The sequence below is a fragment of the Myxocyprinus asiaticus genome, chromosome 2, assembly GCF_019703515.2.
Source record: "Myxocyprinus asiaticus isolate MX2 ecotype Aquarium Trade chromosome 2, UBuf_Myxa_2, whole genome shotgun sequence".
NCBI lineage: Eukaryota > Metazoa > Chordata > Actinopteri > Cypriniformes > Catostomidae > Myxocyprinus > Myxocyprinus asiaticus.
Window position 1 is genome coordinate 19429946 of NC_059345.1, and position 19199 is coordinate 19449144.

The 19199-nt window shown below is 36.9% G+C and overlaps 1 protein-coding gene and 1 pseudogene across 1 annotated transcript; both read right to left on the reverse strand.

The window, feature by feature from the left end:
* Nucleotides 1-1137: 1137 nt before the first annotated feature.
* On the reverse strand, nt 1138-5883 carry LOC127415561 (inner centromere protein-like; annotated as a pseudogene).
* LOC127413234 (high affinity immunoglobulin epsilon receptor subunit gamma-like) lies at nt 5321-18730 on the reverse strand. The gene is made up of 5 exons (XM_051650197.1): nt 18547-18730; nt 8864-8961; nt 8573-8608; nt 7375-7404; nt 5321-7185 (listed from the first exon to the last, which is right to left on the reverse strand). The coding sequence occupies exons 1-5, from the start codon at nt 18614-18616 to the stop codon at nt 7123-7125; spliced, it is 297 nt and encodes a 98-aa protein (XP_051506157.1). The 5' UTR covers nt 18617-18730; the 3' UTR covers nt 5321-7122.
* Nucleotides 18731-19199: the final 469 nt, after the last annotated feature.

Consider the following 19199-nt stretch of genomic DNA (forward strand, 5'->3'; position numbering starts at 1 on the left):
TGAATAAACAATAAAAAAAAAAAGAATATGTAAAAATAAATGTATTTTGTGTATGTATGTGATGTTTGTGCAACTTATATGAACTGTTTTAACAAGTATTTGGCGTCCACAAACTGTTACTATGGATACCACACTCATATGAGGATTCCACAGTTTTCCTGAGCAACCACTGGGCAGCGCCATTATGATTCTAAATGCCTGTTTTGTATTTCTTGTCTCAAGATGCCAAGTAAAAACTGCTAAAAACGAGCCATCCAGAGAAGAACAACCATTTAAGTGTTACTTGGTGTAAAAATGAATTTCAGGCTCAACTTGTGCCATTGTTGGCTGTCATAACAACTGACATTTTTATTTGTATAGCGCCTTTCACAACAAACATCGTTTCAAAGCAGCTTAACAGAAGATCATGCATTAACAGAAAATGAAACTGTAATATCTATAATGTCTTAGAGTCATCATTGTGTAGTTTGATAAAATACGATTTTGAATTGTGTTTAAAAATAAGTAATTAAATAATAATTGTATTTTTAACCCCAGTGAGCATGCTGAAGGTAACTGTGGCAAGGAACACAAAGCTCCATTAGATGTTGGTTAATGGAGAAAAATAACCTTGGGAGAAACCAGGCTCACTGTGGGAGCCAGTTCCCCTCTGGCTCTTTTTTTTTTTTTTTTTTTAAACCATTGTGTAAAGAAAGAATTTGTCTAAGCTTGACCAGAGCATATTTCTGAAAGTCAGGCATATATAGAAATACTTAAATTACAACAAGTTTTATTTTTCCAAAAGTTAGTGCTGAAAAGTGAAAATAATGTAAAGCTATTTCAATACAGCTTCATTTCTAACCTCAAGAGAAATTCTCAAAGTAGCTGCAAAGCAAAGAATTGCAGCAGGTGCATTGCAACCACATTAGGTTGAAATGAGAAATAGTGCACAAATACCTTTTTCTTTTACCTTTTGACAGTCCAGAACACTTTTCCATGACGTGAATTTTGTTGGCAAATGCCACCCTATATTTTCTACATCTACACCCTGTTGTAGCAGCTCCTGTGTACATTTCCGAATGTAATATATGTGATGCTTTTTAAATACATGGATAGGTAAATCAAAGAGAAACAGAGCACTAAATACATATAGATTTTTTAAAGGGCTTTATTGGAGTACGCTTTAAGTGAATTTAGATCCAGCGGGTGATAATACTACTTCATGATAGCCTGCTGCAACTGCATACCTTCAGCCCAGGATGGAAGGGGTTTTCTGTGAGCAGATTCATCATCCATGGAGTCGTCGCTGTTCTGGTCCATGCCGTAATCTTCAGGATTCATCGAAACGTACACCTTCTGGCCTTTAGGAGTGATCTGGTAGGACTGTGGAGAATGCTTTATGTTGACTGTAATGTTGAGTGCGGCTCCGTGATCTACAGTCTTGTTGTGAGCAGCTCCTTTACCAACTGGAGTTTTCATAACAGAGTTCTCAATATCTACAGTAACATTCAGAGCAGATCCCTTTGTTATGGTTGTGTTGAGCATATTGGCTGCTTGTGTTTTTGTGACAGAGATCTGTGCTGTGACACTAGGGGGTACCGGGGCGGAGGCTGCTGCAGCAGCACGTTTCTGTTGGGCCTCCCTCTCCTTCTCAGCCCTCCTCTGCTCCTCCATCCTCCTCTTCTCTTCCATCTCTCTCCTTTTTTTCTCTTTGGCTGCTCTCTCCAGTTCCTTTTGAAAAGCGATAGCCTTCTCTCTCTCTAGCCTTTCTCTCTCAGCTGCAGCCTGTCTTTCGTGCTCCCTCTCACGTTCTCTTTCCCACTCACGCCCACTCTCCTTCTCTCTCTCTCTCTCCTGCGCTTGTTCTTTCTTCAGTTCCAGAGCGCATGCGACCATGGACTGTTTGCACGCTTTTTCTTGCTCCTCTTCAGCCTTGCATTTGGAGAGCATCTCCTGGTGTCGCCGCTCCTCTTCCTCAACTTGCTGAAGTTTGTTTAGCCTGGCTGCTTCTTCCTGCTTCTGGCACAGCTCCAGTTCTTCCTGTCATTTAGTGGTCACTTTCGTCTTGGCCTTTTGCTCCGCCAACCTCTAGACTCACTTTTTATGTTGTTCAGTAAGCCACTTCACAAAATAAACTCTCAACATTTACCATTAATTAAGTCTTCACTTCACTCTCTGGTGCCCAGGCTCTCTCTCTTGTCTACCTGCTGTGTGGCTCTATTTATGCCGCTCTCCCCGTGCTCACTGAAATTAGAGACAGGTGTTAGACATAATTTAGCTCAGGTGTAAGCGCCCTTACCGCTTTCTCTCTCTCCAGAGAGATGCTTGACCACGCCCCCGCTGCCACAATATGTTTTTGCGGAATTGATTAATAGGATCAGATTAGTAGCTTTTAGAGTGCTTGATGCTTCTTGCGAGTGGCCAATGCCATTGTATTGTATGGAGATCTATGAACTGATCCTGGTGAGGCAGAATAAGACATGGGAAGAGGCTCTGGACTACTGCAGACACCATTACATTGACCTGGCCAGTTTCAACTTGAAAAAGATTATGATAGATGCAGTGATTTATAGCAAAGCATCCCAGACAAATGAAGTGTGGTCAGGACTGCTCTTTTTAGCTGGCCATTGGTTCTGGGTTAATGGAGATGATTTTGACTATATGACCTGGTCTGAGGAGGGAGATCTCCAGTGTCCTGATATGAATCAGCGCTGTGGATTTTTGATAGAAAAGCAATGGTTTGGAAACCTGCAGATTGTGAGGAGAAACTCAACTTTCTCTGTGTCAAGGAATACAGTACCTAACCATTTGTTTAAAGACAGCAATACTTGGGTAAAATTGTGATGTATAATGATGATGGTCACTAAAGTCACTAAAGAACCAAATGTTAAAAAGAAGTCAAATGACAATTATTTTGTTGTAGCATATTGTTTCTATTAGATGTAGGTATAGATGTCAACTACAATCTACACAGTAGACAAAACATGTAACTGATTTGTAGCCAAAGTCTTGTGGAAAATAATGTGATTTAAAAAAATAAATACATAAATTTCACATCATCATCATAATCAACCAACTATTGCTTTTAAATTGAAAAGCATTGATTTTACTTATATTTTATTCCAGGTATGTTTTGTAGGTATATATTGATCAAACTTGTGTCCATGAATCACACATTTATTTTGGTCTTTACTAAATAAAGGCCTTGTCTTTATTTGTCTAAACAGTTTTCAAACTTTTCAACTTAACTATAGATTGTGTGCTTACATTACATGCCGATATTCTGAACTAATTTCAAATAGTTCTATTCAGATGTTTCAAGATGGCTTGTAATCATTGTATTCAACTCTAGAATGCTCAGTATAATCTCATGAGGAACATGAAATGAGGAAGAACACACTGATTGTGTTTTGACAAACCTACGATTTCATATACTGTAGTTTCCTCTTAAAATCCCTACCAAATTTTGCAACACAATCTTTATGTTCTCAGTACACTCTATCAAAGCTCTCGTAATGTCAGACAAAAATATGGGGTCTTTTTCAATTGGTTTCTATTATTCTAGGCTTATATAATGGATACTTGACAGTAAAATTATTTTCTGCTACTATAGTTTTATATTTGTTGTGGTAGCACTTTTTATATTGTGTTTTCTCTTGGGTTTATCACTTCTGTTTGTGTTATTCTCATTTGTAAGTTGTGTTGGATAAACATGTCTGCTATATAAATGAATATGTAAATGTACATGGATCATGCGTACATTTGTGCAATTTCTGTCTAAAATAAATGAGAAGCCAGGCCCAATTAAATCACATTAATTTGTTTGTGCAATCATGTTTGAATAATGAGAGAGTTATCATACTTCTTATGGTGGGGAGAATAAAATTAAGAAAATATTAAGGGGAAAAAAATTTAAAATATAAATGTGCAATGAAAAAAACAACAAAAAAAAAAACAACTGAAAGCATAACTAGACAACCTATGCAATCACAATCTTTGGGTTTACTGTATGACAATAGTCTTATATTTTCAATAAATGTCATTGCTGTGAAATTATTGTTTCAGATACAAATGTTGTGCTAAATGTCTCATTTATTTATGACAAGTGTCTCATTTTGCAAGAAAGTGAGAGCAAAACATGTGAGCTTATTCTTAAACCAATGGAAAACAATACATGTACACAATCTAACAAACCTCTGTTTCCATCTCTCACTCCAGTGGTCAAAGTCACTTGTATATTTGTCTGACCACTCGTGTACTCTATAAACCAGGAAATGATTCGGACCCTGTGGGCTTGGTGGCATGTTTCTAAAGAAGCCAGAACAGGAAGTTAGCCTCAGAAATAGTGACACAAACTCTGGCATACTGTAAACGCGAATAAGTTAGCAGAACTAAAAAAAAAAAATTGGTAATCAGTTACATACAAATTTTTACTTTAATAAATTACAAGTTTAAGTAAACAGAACTGTCCGATTTTGATTTTGTACTAATCATGCATGTTGATGTTTTCTTAACTTGAAATATTGAGTAATCTAACTCATGCATTTGGTACTTAACTTTACATTTAACTCTTTGGCTGATCATAAAATCACAATATAGACTCAACTTAAATTTGTTAGGTAAAGGGAACCTAGTTAGGTAATACTAGCTAGTACAGTGAATGTTAGCATGCTGAATGCATTCTAATTGGATAAACCATGCTTTGATTAGCAAAGTAATTGCTCAACAAATATATCAATATACTGCAGAATATTCTAATAATGTACCTGTCCTCATGCTAATCTCAAGCTCCACTATTCACCATAATGGTAACCCCCACAAATTTAACATGACAGAAATTCTTCTAAACAACACAACATAGCATTAAACACTAACAAGTATCTCCCTTTACATTCATCTTGCACAAAGACACACTATATAACACTTAATTTTAACATTTACTCTCCCTGTCAAGTGCCATGTAAAGCATGCTGGGAAATAAAAATACCTTTCCCAGTTTCAGTTCATTTTAAGTTCCTGTAAATTTAAAGTACATTAAACTCAAAACATTAAACTATTCAGGTTACTTAAAAGGTGTAAGTTTCGTGAACTCAAAAGAAAGCGAAAGTTCTAAATACTCATCAAGGTTCATTTATTTGAACTAATTTGTATGATTTAATTTTTCCCTACTCAAAACAATTATTTTGAGCATTAGGGTTTACAGTTGTTACCATCTACAATATCAGAAATTTTATTTAGCAGAAGGCCAACAGAAAAATACATTCATTACAAAATATTTTTTTAACATACAGTTGTGTTCAAATAAATAGCAGTGCGTTAATAAAAGTGAATAAAGTGCAAATATTGTTTAATAGCTTTTATTTCCATATTTCAAATGTAGTGGAAACATTACACATTCAATTCCAAATCAAAGCTTTAACAAATTTTATCAAGTCTGCGTTATTCTTTTACAGGAAGCAAAGAAAAGGAATATTAATCTGTTAAAAAAAAATAGCAGTGTCAACATTGTTCTCTTCATACTCAATATTTAGTTGCATAACCATTGTTTTTGATAACTGCTGCGCATCTGTGTTACATCGAGTCAACCAACTTCTGGCACCTAGAAACAGGTATTTCAGCCCAGGATGAATGAACTACATTCCACAGTTCCTGTGAATTTTTGGGTTTTGCTTCAGAAACTGCATTTTTAATGTCACCCCACAAGTTTTCAATGGGGTTTTGGTCAGGGGATTGAGCTGGCCACTCCATTACCTCAGTCCTTTTTGTCTGGAACCAAGATGTTGCTCGCTTACTCGTGTGTTTGGGGTCGTTGTCTTGTTGAAACAGCCATTTCAGGGGCATTTCCTCTTTGGCAAAGGGCAACATAATCTCTTCAAGTATTTTGATGTATTTAAACTGATCCATGATCCCTGGTATACGATAAATAGGCCAAACACTGTAGTATGAAAAACAATCCCATACCTTGATTTTTGCGCTACCATGCTTCACTGTCTTCACAGTGTACTCTGGCTTGAATTCAGTACCCGGGGGTCGCCTGACGTACTGTCAATGACCACTATACCCAAAAAGAAAAATTTTACTCTCATCAGTCCACAGAATGTTACGCCATTTCTCTTTGGGCCAATCGATGTGTTCCTTGGCAAATTTTAACCGATTCTGCCCATGCCATTTTTTCAACAATGGTGCTTTACAGGAGCTTCTTGCTGATAGCTTAGCTTTGATCAAATGTCTTCTGACTGTAACAGTACTTACAGGTAATTATAGATCATCTTTGATCTTTCTGGAGGTGATGATTGGCTGAATCTTTGCCATTCTGACTATTCTTTGATCCGTTTTAATAGTAGTTGCTCGTTTTCTTCCACGTGTTTCGGATTTTTGTTGCCATTTTAAAGCATTTGAGATAATTTTAGCTGAGCATCCTATAATTTGCTGCACTTCTTTATACGTTTTCCCCTCTCCAATCAACTTTTGAATCAAATTACGTTGTTCCTCCGAACAATGTTTGGAAAGGCTCATTTTACTTAGCAATTCAGAAGGAAATATATTTTATAACAATGTGTGAAACATTTGTTTCCCTTCTTCCTAAATAAAAGGACAATTAATGACACCTGTTTTTTCACAAAATGAATGAATTCTCTAATTAAACTCCACACTGCTATTATTTTGAACACGCCCCTTTCAATGAATGAGCCAATTACTCAGCAGCGTGCATGTCATGACAGTTGGGTCTGTTGGTTTTCTATTACACTACTATACCTACAAGTAAATTATTTGCAATGCAGGAATATCACTACTACTAATAACAGTGGTTCATCAGGTTACTGATGTTGTACTGCTATTTTTTTTAACACAACTGTAATTTAAACAAACTAATAGAAAAATCACACAGAAACAACATTTAACGATTTGTTAATCAGCTTCTACTGTACATTCTGTTTGATAATTTGATTATCTCTGTACGCAAAGAAACCAAGCCAAACACATGTGATTACCAAAGGTTATTACAGTAAACAACAAAAAACACTTTGTAATAAGTTGCTTATTTATAATAGCTACATGTTTAAGACAGAATGATAGCGGATAATGGTACAATCTCCAAAATGAGAAACGTATTTCTTCCTCTTGTTTGGATCTTTCTTCGACTTATTTTCTTCCTTTTTGCATGTTGATGATCTCATAAGTGTCCTGATCATGAGGCTTGAGACCCTGAGGTGTGGAGGAGAGAAAGGGACAAACAGATGTGGCAAAAAGTAAGAAGCTTCCCATTAGAAGCTCACCAGACCAACCACAAGGCTGAGTAAATAAAAGCAATCTTTGAGACTTGCAACATCTTATCATCAAAGAACTGCATATTTTTATTTATATTAATTCTTAAGAATTAAACAACAAGAATACCTCATAAACACCTTCACCGGCATCTTTCTTCTGTAAAACATTATTTAATAAATACATAAATTAGAAAGGCTGCAAAAAAGATGCATGGACACACAGCGCTTCAAAGGTGCCTGTTTTAAATGCTTTTAAAGGAACAGTGACATTGTCAATTGTGGTCAAATAAAGTTCAAATAACTTTCCTTTTGTTCAGTTGCATTGCTAATGTAACATACAGTACATTATTTCAACTTCTGTTAAGAAACATTCGGCAAAGGATGCATACTTAAACCTGTACAGAAAGAGTTCATATAGTGTGAAAGACAAGGTTGCATGTTTAAAAACAAAGAAATACACTTATTTTTAGACAGGACTTCACACACTGTACAAGCAAGATGTACAAGTGTGAAGGGGGAGGATAGGGACATTCAGCTAAATCTATCAATCTGTCTGTCTGTCTGTCTGTCTATCTATCCATCCCACTGTAACATTCTAAATACAATGTTCCCCTTTTGCTTTATGGCATTATGGACACCAATGTTAACTCCTTTGTACAAAAGTTCAGGTTTCACATACCAAATGCTAAGAAATTCTGAGAAATTGAGAAAACCTTCAACTCAAAGTGTTACGCTGATAATATAATGTGGTATTAACATATTTGAACTCTGAACGGGACTTTTGAACTCTTGATCTCCCACAATCAAAATACATCAGCACTGCACTTTATTACTCTTGCTCTTATATCTCACACCGGACTGTCATAAATTATATTATTATTATATTATATTCTCTCTTAACAACTGACTATCAACCGACAGCCTGAATGTCAATACAGTACAATACAACCTACTGTACATTCTATATATACTATATATACTTTTTTATTGAATAATGTGTATCTATATTGTGTGTATTGTATACTGTACAGTGTATGTTATTATCTGTATATTGTGTTGTGTGTAATTATGTGTATATTAGACTTTAAATTGTGTTGTGTTAATCTGATGTTTATTATAAATTGGTATATGTCTCATCACTGTCACGACTGCTATGTTGCTCAGAACTGCACCCAAGAATTTCACACACCATTGCACTTGTGTATATGGCTGTGTGACAATAAAAGTGATTTGATTTGATTTTTATATTTGTACTGAATTTGAAAAGATTGCCAAATAGAACCATTTTCACTGGGGCACTCAGACATATTTAAGGCCAGTCTTACCCCTGTGTATGAGTTATTCGCTGCTTTACTCCGTAGCTGTTCAAAAAAACAAAAAAAAAAACAAGTTAACTTTACCTCCATAAAAAAGTCTTCTGACAGATCGAACAGACAACAGAACATTGAATCATCAAAATCCATCTTGGACTTTGACTAAATTATCTAATATTTCAAGGATTCCCAAACAATAGAACATGCAAACAATGCTTGATGTCATGACAATGATATGAGAGTAATTAGCATTGAATAAAAATGAGTAAAACAAAGTGTTTTTAGAGTTTACATATACAATACCTTCATTCTGCAGTAAAGGACAGTGAGAATAATCCCATAAACAAACAGAATGACATCCAAGATGTAGCATATCTGCGGGTCTGTCAGGTTTGCAGCATCTATCAAATCATATTAATTTAATTTGGAATTAGGAACTCAATCATTGTGCAATAAATGAAGTCTTTTATAATAAGTATTCTACATTGGAAAAGATGTTGTTTGATATAAAAAAAAAAAATGATGCATCATTAATTGTATTATGTCAAAGCATTTGTGATGCCAGTGTTAATACAAGCTAAAAGACTGGTGTTTCTGCACTTCAAGACAAATAGACAAGCTGGCAGAAAAGGGGCTTTCAGGATGTACTCTAAGCATTAGGCACCATGAGACGTTCATAGTAAAATGCTTTTAAATCTGTCTTTGCACAAAGTGCAATATCAGACACAAACAATCAGACAAAAAATAAAATAAATTAAAAAAAACCAAGAAAAACATTTATCAAAAGCAATTAAAGATTTTGAGAAAGACAATTGCCACAACAATGTAGTGAAGATTTAAATACTATAGTGCATCTTTACTCAGAAAGTCACAAGTGTAGACACAATGACTTCACTGACTCAACAAGTATCTAATGGCAGTAGTGACCAACACCAAGTTCAATTAAAATACAGCACTGTACAGTATACTCTATTCAAGGGCGTAGCAGCTGCGTCCCCCGCACTCTTTAAAAAGATGATTTTTGTCCCCCGTGCTTTTCCAAGCTAAACCCATACCGGGTCCAAATGGTGGATTTGTATACAGTATTCTTTGCATTTTGTTATTCTGGGTTGATTGTGCAACCATCCAGCCAATCACAGGTGAGTTTCATGAGCCGAAACAACCCTTATGTAATAGGCCGTCAGTCAGACAGTATAATCAACGTGGCTCCGTTCAATTCTACAAAGTTGCTTTCAACAATACTTATCCATGTTTTTTATTGGCATTGATGTTTATCTAAATTCATAATCTAGAGATGAGGAACACACAAATGAAAGTTATTTATCGGCATGTTGTTCTTGATTGGCAGCATTACTTGAAATGCACTGCAGGAAAAAACAAAGGACAATCCTTCTTTTAAGGACACATTGAAAGTGGAGTTTATATCAGCGCATGAGTGTTCATTAAGTTATGCTTTTTACATTATGATTGACACAGATCTTCCAAAGATCACTGGAGCAGTGTGAAGTTCCCCGCAGCTTCAAACGCACCACCATCATGTGTGAAGATGGGGGCCAGCTGGTCAGCACAGGATTTTAGACAAGTGGGTGAAACACCTTTCTTCACAGATCTTAAGTGTAGGTTGAGTATCAGGAGGGGGGTTGCAGGAGGTGTTGATATTTGTGTGAACTGAAGGTCAGAGCGGGTGTGGGGTGTGAGACTGGGCCTTTCAAATCTACAGTAAAACACATTCAAGTTGTCAGCCAGTTGTTGGTTCCCTACAGTGTTGGGGGATGGTGTCTTGAAGTTAGTAAATTATTTTAGGCCTCTCCACACTGATGCAGGGTCATTAGCTGAAAACTTCAGCTTATCAGAGTAGCTTCTTTTAATCGGGCGCTCCTTAAAATGTGAGCTCTCGTGGCTTCCATCAATATCGTTGCGCATGTGACCCATTTCAATTTTACATGAGAATTTGTTATTTTAAAGTACCATGGAGAAGTTCAACCATCATGTGAAACATTTTGTCAATGCCGACATTCTGAACAGCACTAATAAGGGTAATAGAAATAACCTGCTCAGCTCCAGAATCAGTTATAAGTCTTTACACATCTACACATCAAGGCCCTTATTAACATTTATCCCAGTTAACTGTAACAGAATTTTTCATTACAACTGTGGAAGTTGTAGCAAAGAAAATCACGGATAGCACGGATAGTTGGAAACAAGTCATGGGTATGTAAGTACTTTGAATTGGATTAAACTGAAAAATAAGCTGTAATCAAACGATTGATGATCACTTGTGTGTGACATTATTTTTTACATTATTATCTGTACATTATTACCTGCACTGTAGAGAGCATCCTGACTGGCTGCATCTCCGCCTGGTACGGCAATAGCACCACCCACAACCGCAAAGCACTGCAAAGGGTGGTGCGAACTGCCAGACACATCGGAGGTGAGCTTCCCTCCCTCCAGGACATATATACCAGGCGGTGCGTGAAAAAAGCTCGGAGGATCATCAGAGACTCCCGAGCCATGGGCTGTTCTCACTGCTACCATCAGGCAGCGGTATCGCAGCATCAGGACCCGCACCAGCCGACTTCATGACAGCTTCTTCCACCAAGCAATCAGACTTTTGAACTCTTGATCTCTCACGATCAAAATACATCAGCACTGCACTTTATTACCCTTACTCTTATATCTTACACCGGACTGTCATAAATTATATTATTATTATATTATATTCTCTGTTAACAACTTACTATCAACCGACAGCCTGAATGTCAATACAGTACAATACAACCTACTGTACATTCTATATATACTTTTTATATTATTGAATAATGTGTATCTATATAGTGCGTATTGTATACTGTACAGTGTATGTTATTAGTTGTATATTGTCTTGTGTGTAATTATGTGTATATTAGACTTTAAATTGTGTTGTGTTAATTTGATGTTATTGTAAATTGGTATATGTCTCATCACTGGCACGACTGCTATGTTGATCGGAACTGCACCCAAGAATTTCACACACCATTGCACTTGTGTATATGGCTGTGTGACAATAAAAGTGATTTGATTTTGATTTGTGTAATATTTTTTCAACATCTGAAGTACCTTATTTTGTTGTGGATGTCCCAATGGGAACACTAAATTTGCACTTTTCAGAGAGCTCAAAATATTCAAATAATATTTTGGTTGCATTTGAGGGCAAATGTTTTTTTTATTGATTGTGTAAAATAGGCACATAATATCGGAATATCGATCACAGGGCCCTGAATCAAAACATATTGCGGAAAATTTTGAAGTATCGGCAAATTAATGTTTAAAAATGCTTAATAATGTGCTTAATAATGCTTAAAACTCAACTAAAGTCTCTTTGTAAGTCTGTAGACATACACATTTTAAAGGATTAAAATTTCTTTTGATCGTTGATTCAGTGACTAACTAATTTCACACAAGACCCTCATTTGTCACCAGCTTATGGCATCACCAGAAATGGTCACTGAATCATTATATGGATCTGAACGAATTTTGGTGAACATAGTCAAAACACTCAAGCCACATGGATACATTTAAATCCCACAATGCACAAGCACAGAGTAAAAAATACAATTGCGCACGTGCACAATTGTCATTATTGTTATTAAATAATTTATTCAGGACCAGCTTGTGCTAAGTCTTTTATTGTCATGTGTGAAACAGAAGTACTCCACAAGATTACTTGAATCTTTAAAATACTACAAATATTAAAAGTAAATAATATATATATATTAATATAATACTTAAATCTTACTTATCTATGAATATACAGTTTTATATATATATATATATATATATATATATATATATATATATATATATATATATATATATATATATATGAATATACAGTTATATATATATATATATATATATATATATATATATATGAATATACAGTTATATATATATATATACACTATATTGCCAAAAGTATTCGCTCACCCATCCAAATAACTGAATTCAGGTGTTCCAATCACTTCCATGGCCACAGGTGTATAAAATGAAGCACCTAGGCATGCAGACTGCTTCTACAAACATTTGTGAAAGAATGGGCCGCTCTCAGGAGCTCAGTGAATTCCAGCGTGGTACTGTGATAAGATGCCACCTGTGCAACAAGTCCAGTCTTGAAATTTCCTCGCTACTAAACAATTCCACAGTCAACTGTCAGTGGTATTATAACAAAGTGGAAGCGATTGGGAATGACAGCCACGAAGTGGTAGGCCACGTAAAATGACAGAGCGGGGTCAGCGGATGCTGAGGCACATAGTGCGCAGAGGTCGCCAACTTTCTGCAGAGTCAGTCGCTACAGACCTCCAAAGTTCATGTGGCCTTCAGATTAGCTCAAGAACAGTGCGCAGAGAGCTTCATGGAATGGGTTTCCATGGCCGAGCAGCTGCATCCAAGCCATACATCACCAAGTGCAATGCAAAGCGTCGGAAGCAGTGGTGTAAAGCACGCCGCCACTGGACTCTAGAGCAGTGGAGACGCGTTCTCTGGAGTGACGAATCACGCTTCTCCATCTGGCAATCTGATGGACGAGTCTGGGTTTGGCGGTTGCCAGGAGAACGGTACTTGTCTGACTGCATTGTGCCAACTGTGAAGTTTGGTGGAGGGGGATTATGGTGTGGGGTTGTTTTTCAGGAGCTGGGCTTGGCCCCTTAGTTCCAGTGAAAGGAACTCTGAATGCTTCAGCATACCAAGAGATTTTGGACAATTCCATGCTCCCAACTTTGTGGGAACAGTTTGGGGATGGCCCCTTCCTGTTCCAACATGACTGCGCACCAGTGCACAAAGCAAGGTCCATAAAGACATGGATGAGCGAGTTTGGTGTGGAAGAACTTGACTGGCCTGCACAGAGTCCTGACCTCAACCCGATAGAGCACCTTTGGGATGAATTAGAGCGAAGACTGCGAGCCAGGCCTTCTCGTCCGACATCAGTGTTTGACCTCACAAATGCGCTTCTGGAAGAATGGTCAAAAATTCCCATAAACACACTCCTAAACCTTGTGGAAAGCCTTCCCAGAAGAATTGAAGCTGTTATAGCTGCAAAGGGTGAGCCGACGTCATATTAAACCCTATGGATTAAGAATGGGATGTCACTTAAGTTCATATGCGTCTAAAGGCAGATGAGCGAATACTTTTGGCAATATAGTGTATATATATATATATATATATATATATATATATATATATATATGAATATACAGTTATATACAGGTATATACTCTTTTCAGATGAGAGCAAGTTTTGTATTTCATTTGGAAACCAAGGTCCTAGAGTCTGGAGGAAGGGTGGAGAAGCTCATAGCCCAAGTTGCTTGAAGTCCAGTGTTAAATTTCCACAGTCTGTGATGATTTGGGGTGCAATGTCATCTGCTGGTGTTGGTCCATTGTGTTTTTTGAAAACCAAAGTCACTGCACCCGTTTACCAAGAAATTTTGGAGCACTTCATGCTTCCTTCTGCTGACCAGCTTTTTAAAGATGCTGATTTCATTTTCCAGCAGGATTTGGCACCTGCCCACACTGCCAAAAGCACCAAAAATTGGTTAAATGACCATGGTGTTGGTGTGCTTGACTGGCCAGCAAACTCACCAGACCTGAACCCCATAGAGAATCTATGGGGTATTGTCAAGAGGAAAATGAGAAACAAGAGACCAAAAAATGCAGATGAGCTGAAGGCCACTGTCAAAGAAACCTGGGCTTCCATACCACCTCAGCAGTGCCACAAACTGATCACCTCCATGCCACACCGAATTGAGGCAGTAATTAAAGCAAAAGGAGCCCCTACCAAGTATTGAGTACATATACAGTAAATGAACATACTTTCCAGAAGGCCAACAATTCATTAAAAATGTTTTTTTTATTGGTCTTATGATGTATTCTAATTTTTTGAGACAGTGAATTGGTGGGTTTTTGTTAAATGTGAGCAAAATCATCACAATTAAAAGAACCAGAGACTTAAACTACTTCAGTCTGTGTGCATTGAATTTATTTAATACACGAGTTTCACAATTTGAGTTGAATTACTGAAATAAATGAACTTTTCCACAACATTCTAATTTATTGAGATGCACCTGTATATATATATATATATATATATATATATATATATATATATATATATATATATATATATATATATATATGAATATACAGTTATATATATATGAATATACAGTTATATATATGAATATAGTTTTATATATATATATACACTATATTGCCAAAAGTATTCGCTCATCTACCTTTAGACGCATATGAACTTAAGTGACATCCCATTCTTAATCCATAGGGTTTAATATGACGTCGGCCCACCCTTTGCAGCTATAACAGCTTCAACTCTTCTGGGAAGGCTTTCCACAAGGTTTAGGAGTGTGTTTATGGGAATTTTTGACCATTCTTCCAGAAGTGCATTTGTGAGGTCAGACACTGATGTTGGACGAGAAGGCCTGGCTCGCAGTCTTCGCTCTAATTCATCCCAAAGGTGCTCTATCGGGTTGAGGTCAGGACTCTGTGCAGGCCAGTCAAGTTCTTCTACACCAAACTCGCTCATCCATGTCTTTATGGACCTTGCTTTGTGCACTGGTGCGCAGTCATGTTGGAACAGGAAGGGGCCATCCCCAAACTGTTCCCACAAAGTTGGGAGCATGGAATTGTCCAAAATCTCTTGGTATGCTGAAGCATTCAGAGTTCCTTTCACTGGAACTAAGGGGCCAAGCCCAGCTCCTGAAAAACAACCCCACACCATAATCCCCCTCCACCAAACTTCACAGTTGGCACAATGCAGTCAGACAAGTACCGTTCTCCTGGCAACCGCCAAACCCAGACTCGTCCATCAGATTGCCAGATGGAGAAGCGTGATTCGTCACTCCAGAGAACGCGTCTCCACTGCTCTAGAGTCCAGTGGCGGCGTGCTTTACACCACTGCTTCCGACGTTTGCATTGCACTTGGTGATGTATGGCTTGGATGCAGCTGCTCGGCCATGGAAACCCATTCCATGAAGCTCTCTACGCACTGTTCTTGAGCTAATCTGAAGGCCACATGAACTTTGGGGGTCTGTAGCGATTGACTCTGCAGAAAGTTGGCGACCTCTGTGCACTATGCGCCTCGGCATCCGCTGACCCTGCTCTGTCATTTTACGTGGCCTACCACTTCGTGGCTGAGTTGCTGTCATTCCCAATCGCTTCCACTTTGTTATAATACCACTGACAGTTGACTGTGGAATATTTAGTAGCGAGGAAATTTCACGACTGGACTTGTTGCACAGGTGGCATCCTATCACAGTACCACGCTGGAATTCACTGAGCTCCTGAGAGCGGCCCATTCTTCACAAATGTTTGTAGAAGCAGTCTGCATGCCTAGGTGCTTCATTTTATACACCTGTGGCCATGGAAGTAATTGGAACACCTGAATTCAGTTATTTGGATGGGTGAGCGAATACTTTTGGCAATATAGTGTATATATATATATATATATATATATATATATATATATATATATATATATATATATATATATATATATTTAAAACATACCTTTTTCAGGACACTGTATTTTAAAGATAATTTTGTAAAGATCCAAATAACTTTACAGATCTTTATTGTAAAGGGTTTAAACAATGTTTTCCATGCTTGTTCAATGAACCATAAACAATTAATGAACATGCACCTGTGGAACGGTCGTTAAGACACTAACAGCTTACAGACGGTAGGCAGTAAAGGTCACAATTATATGCGGCAAGATGCTTTTTTGAGTAACAAATGAAGATAATATTTATTTTAAATAACCACTTCAGAAAAGGGTTAAACTCATACCAGTGCGTCTTGCACCAACAATCACGCCACAGTCCAAATCGCTGAGATACATTTTGTTTTCCCCATTCTGATGGTTGATGTGAACATTAACTAAAGCTCCTGACCCATATCTGCGTGATTTTTTGCACTGCAGCCACACGAATGGCTGATTAGATAATCGCAAGGATGATTATTTGTGCCAGATGGGCTGGTTTGAGTATTTCTGTAACTGCTGATCTCCTGGGATTTTCACACACAACAGTCTCTAGAATTTACTCTGAATGGTGCCAGAAACAAAAAACAGTGGCAGTTCTGCAGATTGAAACGCCTTGTTGATGAGAGAGGTCAACAGAGAATGGCCAGACTGGTTCGAATTGACAAAGTCTACAGTAACTCAGATAACCAACCTGTACAGTTGTGGTGAGAATAGAATCTCAGAATGCTTTTCTGAGATGGGGGTTGGCGCTGTTTTGGCGGCACAAGGGTGACCTACACAATATTAGGCAGGCGTTTTTAATGTTGTGGCTGATCGGTGTATAAGGGTGTGATACACAGATCCTCAACCCTGTAATATTCCACCACAAATTTTTTTTAAATGTTACAGAGTTGGTACGAAACATGTTTTGAAGGAGAAACATCATGGTTTGCCAATATTTATTTTAACTATAATGTGTCATTTACTGTATAATAAAGTGCACAGAAAGTGAATGATATTACAAGAGTTTACTCAGTTATCTAAAATTAAATTAAATTATAAGTATATCTAAGCTTACTGTGACAGGGTTGAAGTCATTTGGTCTAGGCTTACGTTTAGTAACAATAATAATATATATATATATATATATATATATATATATTTTTTTTTTTTTTGCAAAGCTGTAACCACACATTTAGGATTGAAAACTTGTTTATTGACCTCTAATCTGAATTTTGGGAGGAGTCAGGAATGCATCCCTCTAGAGTGGTGAGCTGATGTCAATGATGGTTATGGCCATAGTTCTTTGTGCCTAAGGTGGGAAAATATGATTTCTAGAGAGTTTAGTTTTAACCTTTTCAAATTAAATAAAAAACAAAAAGGAAATAAAAAGTCATTTTTAGCATAGCATTAGCAAAATTGGCACCGTTTCCTGATGTTGACCAAGAAAAATCTGGTTGATCAAGATTATTTTTTTAAATCCAAAAGACCAAAACAGAGAGCTCTGTCTCACAGAAAAATAGTTCTATAGCCTACATGATTTCTTCTTAAGAACTATGGCATCAGTGAGCTTTCAAATGTATTTTCATCTGCTTTTAGCACAATACATGCTGCTGAATATTCTGAGTTTTGGCCAAGCTGCTGCCATAATAATGTTTATTCATTGTGTGGTTCAAGCCACCTCTTGTTTACAGAATGAGAAAGCCTACTTCCTGGTAGCAAAGTTCTATTTCCTTAAAAATGGAAACAGGGTTTAAGTGATCAGATATAGTATGATATGCTTTGGTCCTACAGAAAAAGGAATATTTCTGAAAGGTGAATTTTTGAAATTATTAAAAGACACTGTGATTTGCCTGAATATTTTGACTTGACACAGCTTTTATGAAAGATTGATTAGGACAATGACATTAATGTGCACAAACAGCAGCACATTTTAATCAGCAAAAAGTAAACTTTATGTCCTCTAGCAAAATACAAACCGTTTTTAAAGACATTGCATTCTATTTCCAAAACCAACATTTGATCACAGTGCACAATTATACAGTGGACAAAATGACTTCTGAAAACTATGGAGAGAAAAAAAAAAAAAAAAAGAAACAAAATTTTTTTTTACCCTGCCAAGCTAAAACGATGTGGTTTAGTTTGTACACATCATTAAAAATGTTAGAAATTTTGCAATCCCACTTTAATTAGAAGTGTAAATTGTTTAATATATTATGTATTATGTAAATAGTTATTTACATAACTATCATTATAATAATTATATGTGAAAAAATATAATTCAACGTATATAAAAATTGGCTTTTCTGATTCCAAGTTGCTGCATAATGTTGTGTCTGGAAATATAAATAAATTGACCTTTAACTTCTGCATCAATGTGAGGTGCAAAAATAGGGCAAAGTAATTCCTGACGATTGCTGTCGCTCATTTGAGATGGTCAATAACAACACTGAACTGATGTAAAGACTTACCAGCACTGCCAAAACTGATCCAAAGAGAAAGAAGAGAAAAGGGGAAGCCGGCCATCATCTTCATTTTCATCTATAACTCGGGCTTTCCTCAATCTTTGTATAACCTCACTGGACGTGCACCTCCAATGGGGGCTTTCAGTAAATAGATGTAAAAAAAAAAAAAAAAGCGCATCAGAGGCAGACGAGAGGGAAGTTGTGGTGAAAATATATCAGTTTTGAAGCTTAAACCACCCCCACCCCACAATGACGAAGAGGAAAAAGGAGTGAAAGCCATCTGATCTGCATTAGCCCTCTTTTCCTTGTAAATACTAAATCAACAGTTTGACCCTTTACCACTGCTTCCACGTAAACAACAGTTTGTAAAAGAAATGTACTGCCTACAATCATTTCATTATTCTCCAAACAGTCTATATAGATGTGTAAAACTACAAAGCGTATGTATTAAGAAAACAGTTGTGTAACTGTGAATTTGTCAGCTAATCAACACATTCTAAAATATTTTACCCACGTATTCTGTTAGCACAGTATATGCTGAATATGAGCTTTGCCAAGTGGCTGACATAGTGTTTAGTTGATTGCGTGGTTCAAGTGACAAACGAAAAAGGCAACTTCCTTTTTAAACTCTACTCTTTAATGCTGTTGCTGTTACACAT

Coding starts and splice junctions, on each gene's coding strand:
- LOC127413234 (XM_051650197.1), bottom strand. CDS start 18,616: ATGAAAATGAAGATGATGGCCGGCTTCCCCTTTTCTCTTCTTTCTCTT. Junction 7,405..8,572: donor CGAATAACTCATACACAGGG/GTAAGACTGGCC, acceptor AATGTTTTACAG/AAGAAAGATGCCGGTGAAGG. Junction 7,186..7,374: donor CCGGTGAAGGTGTTTATGAG/GTATTCTTGTTG, acceptor TCCACACCTCAG/GGTCTCAAGCCTCATGATCA.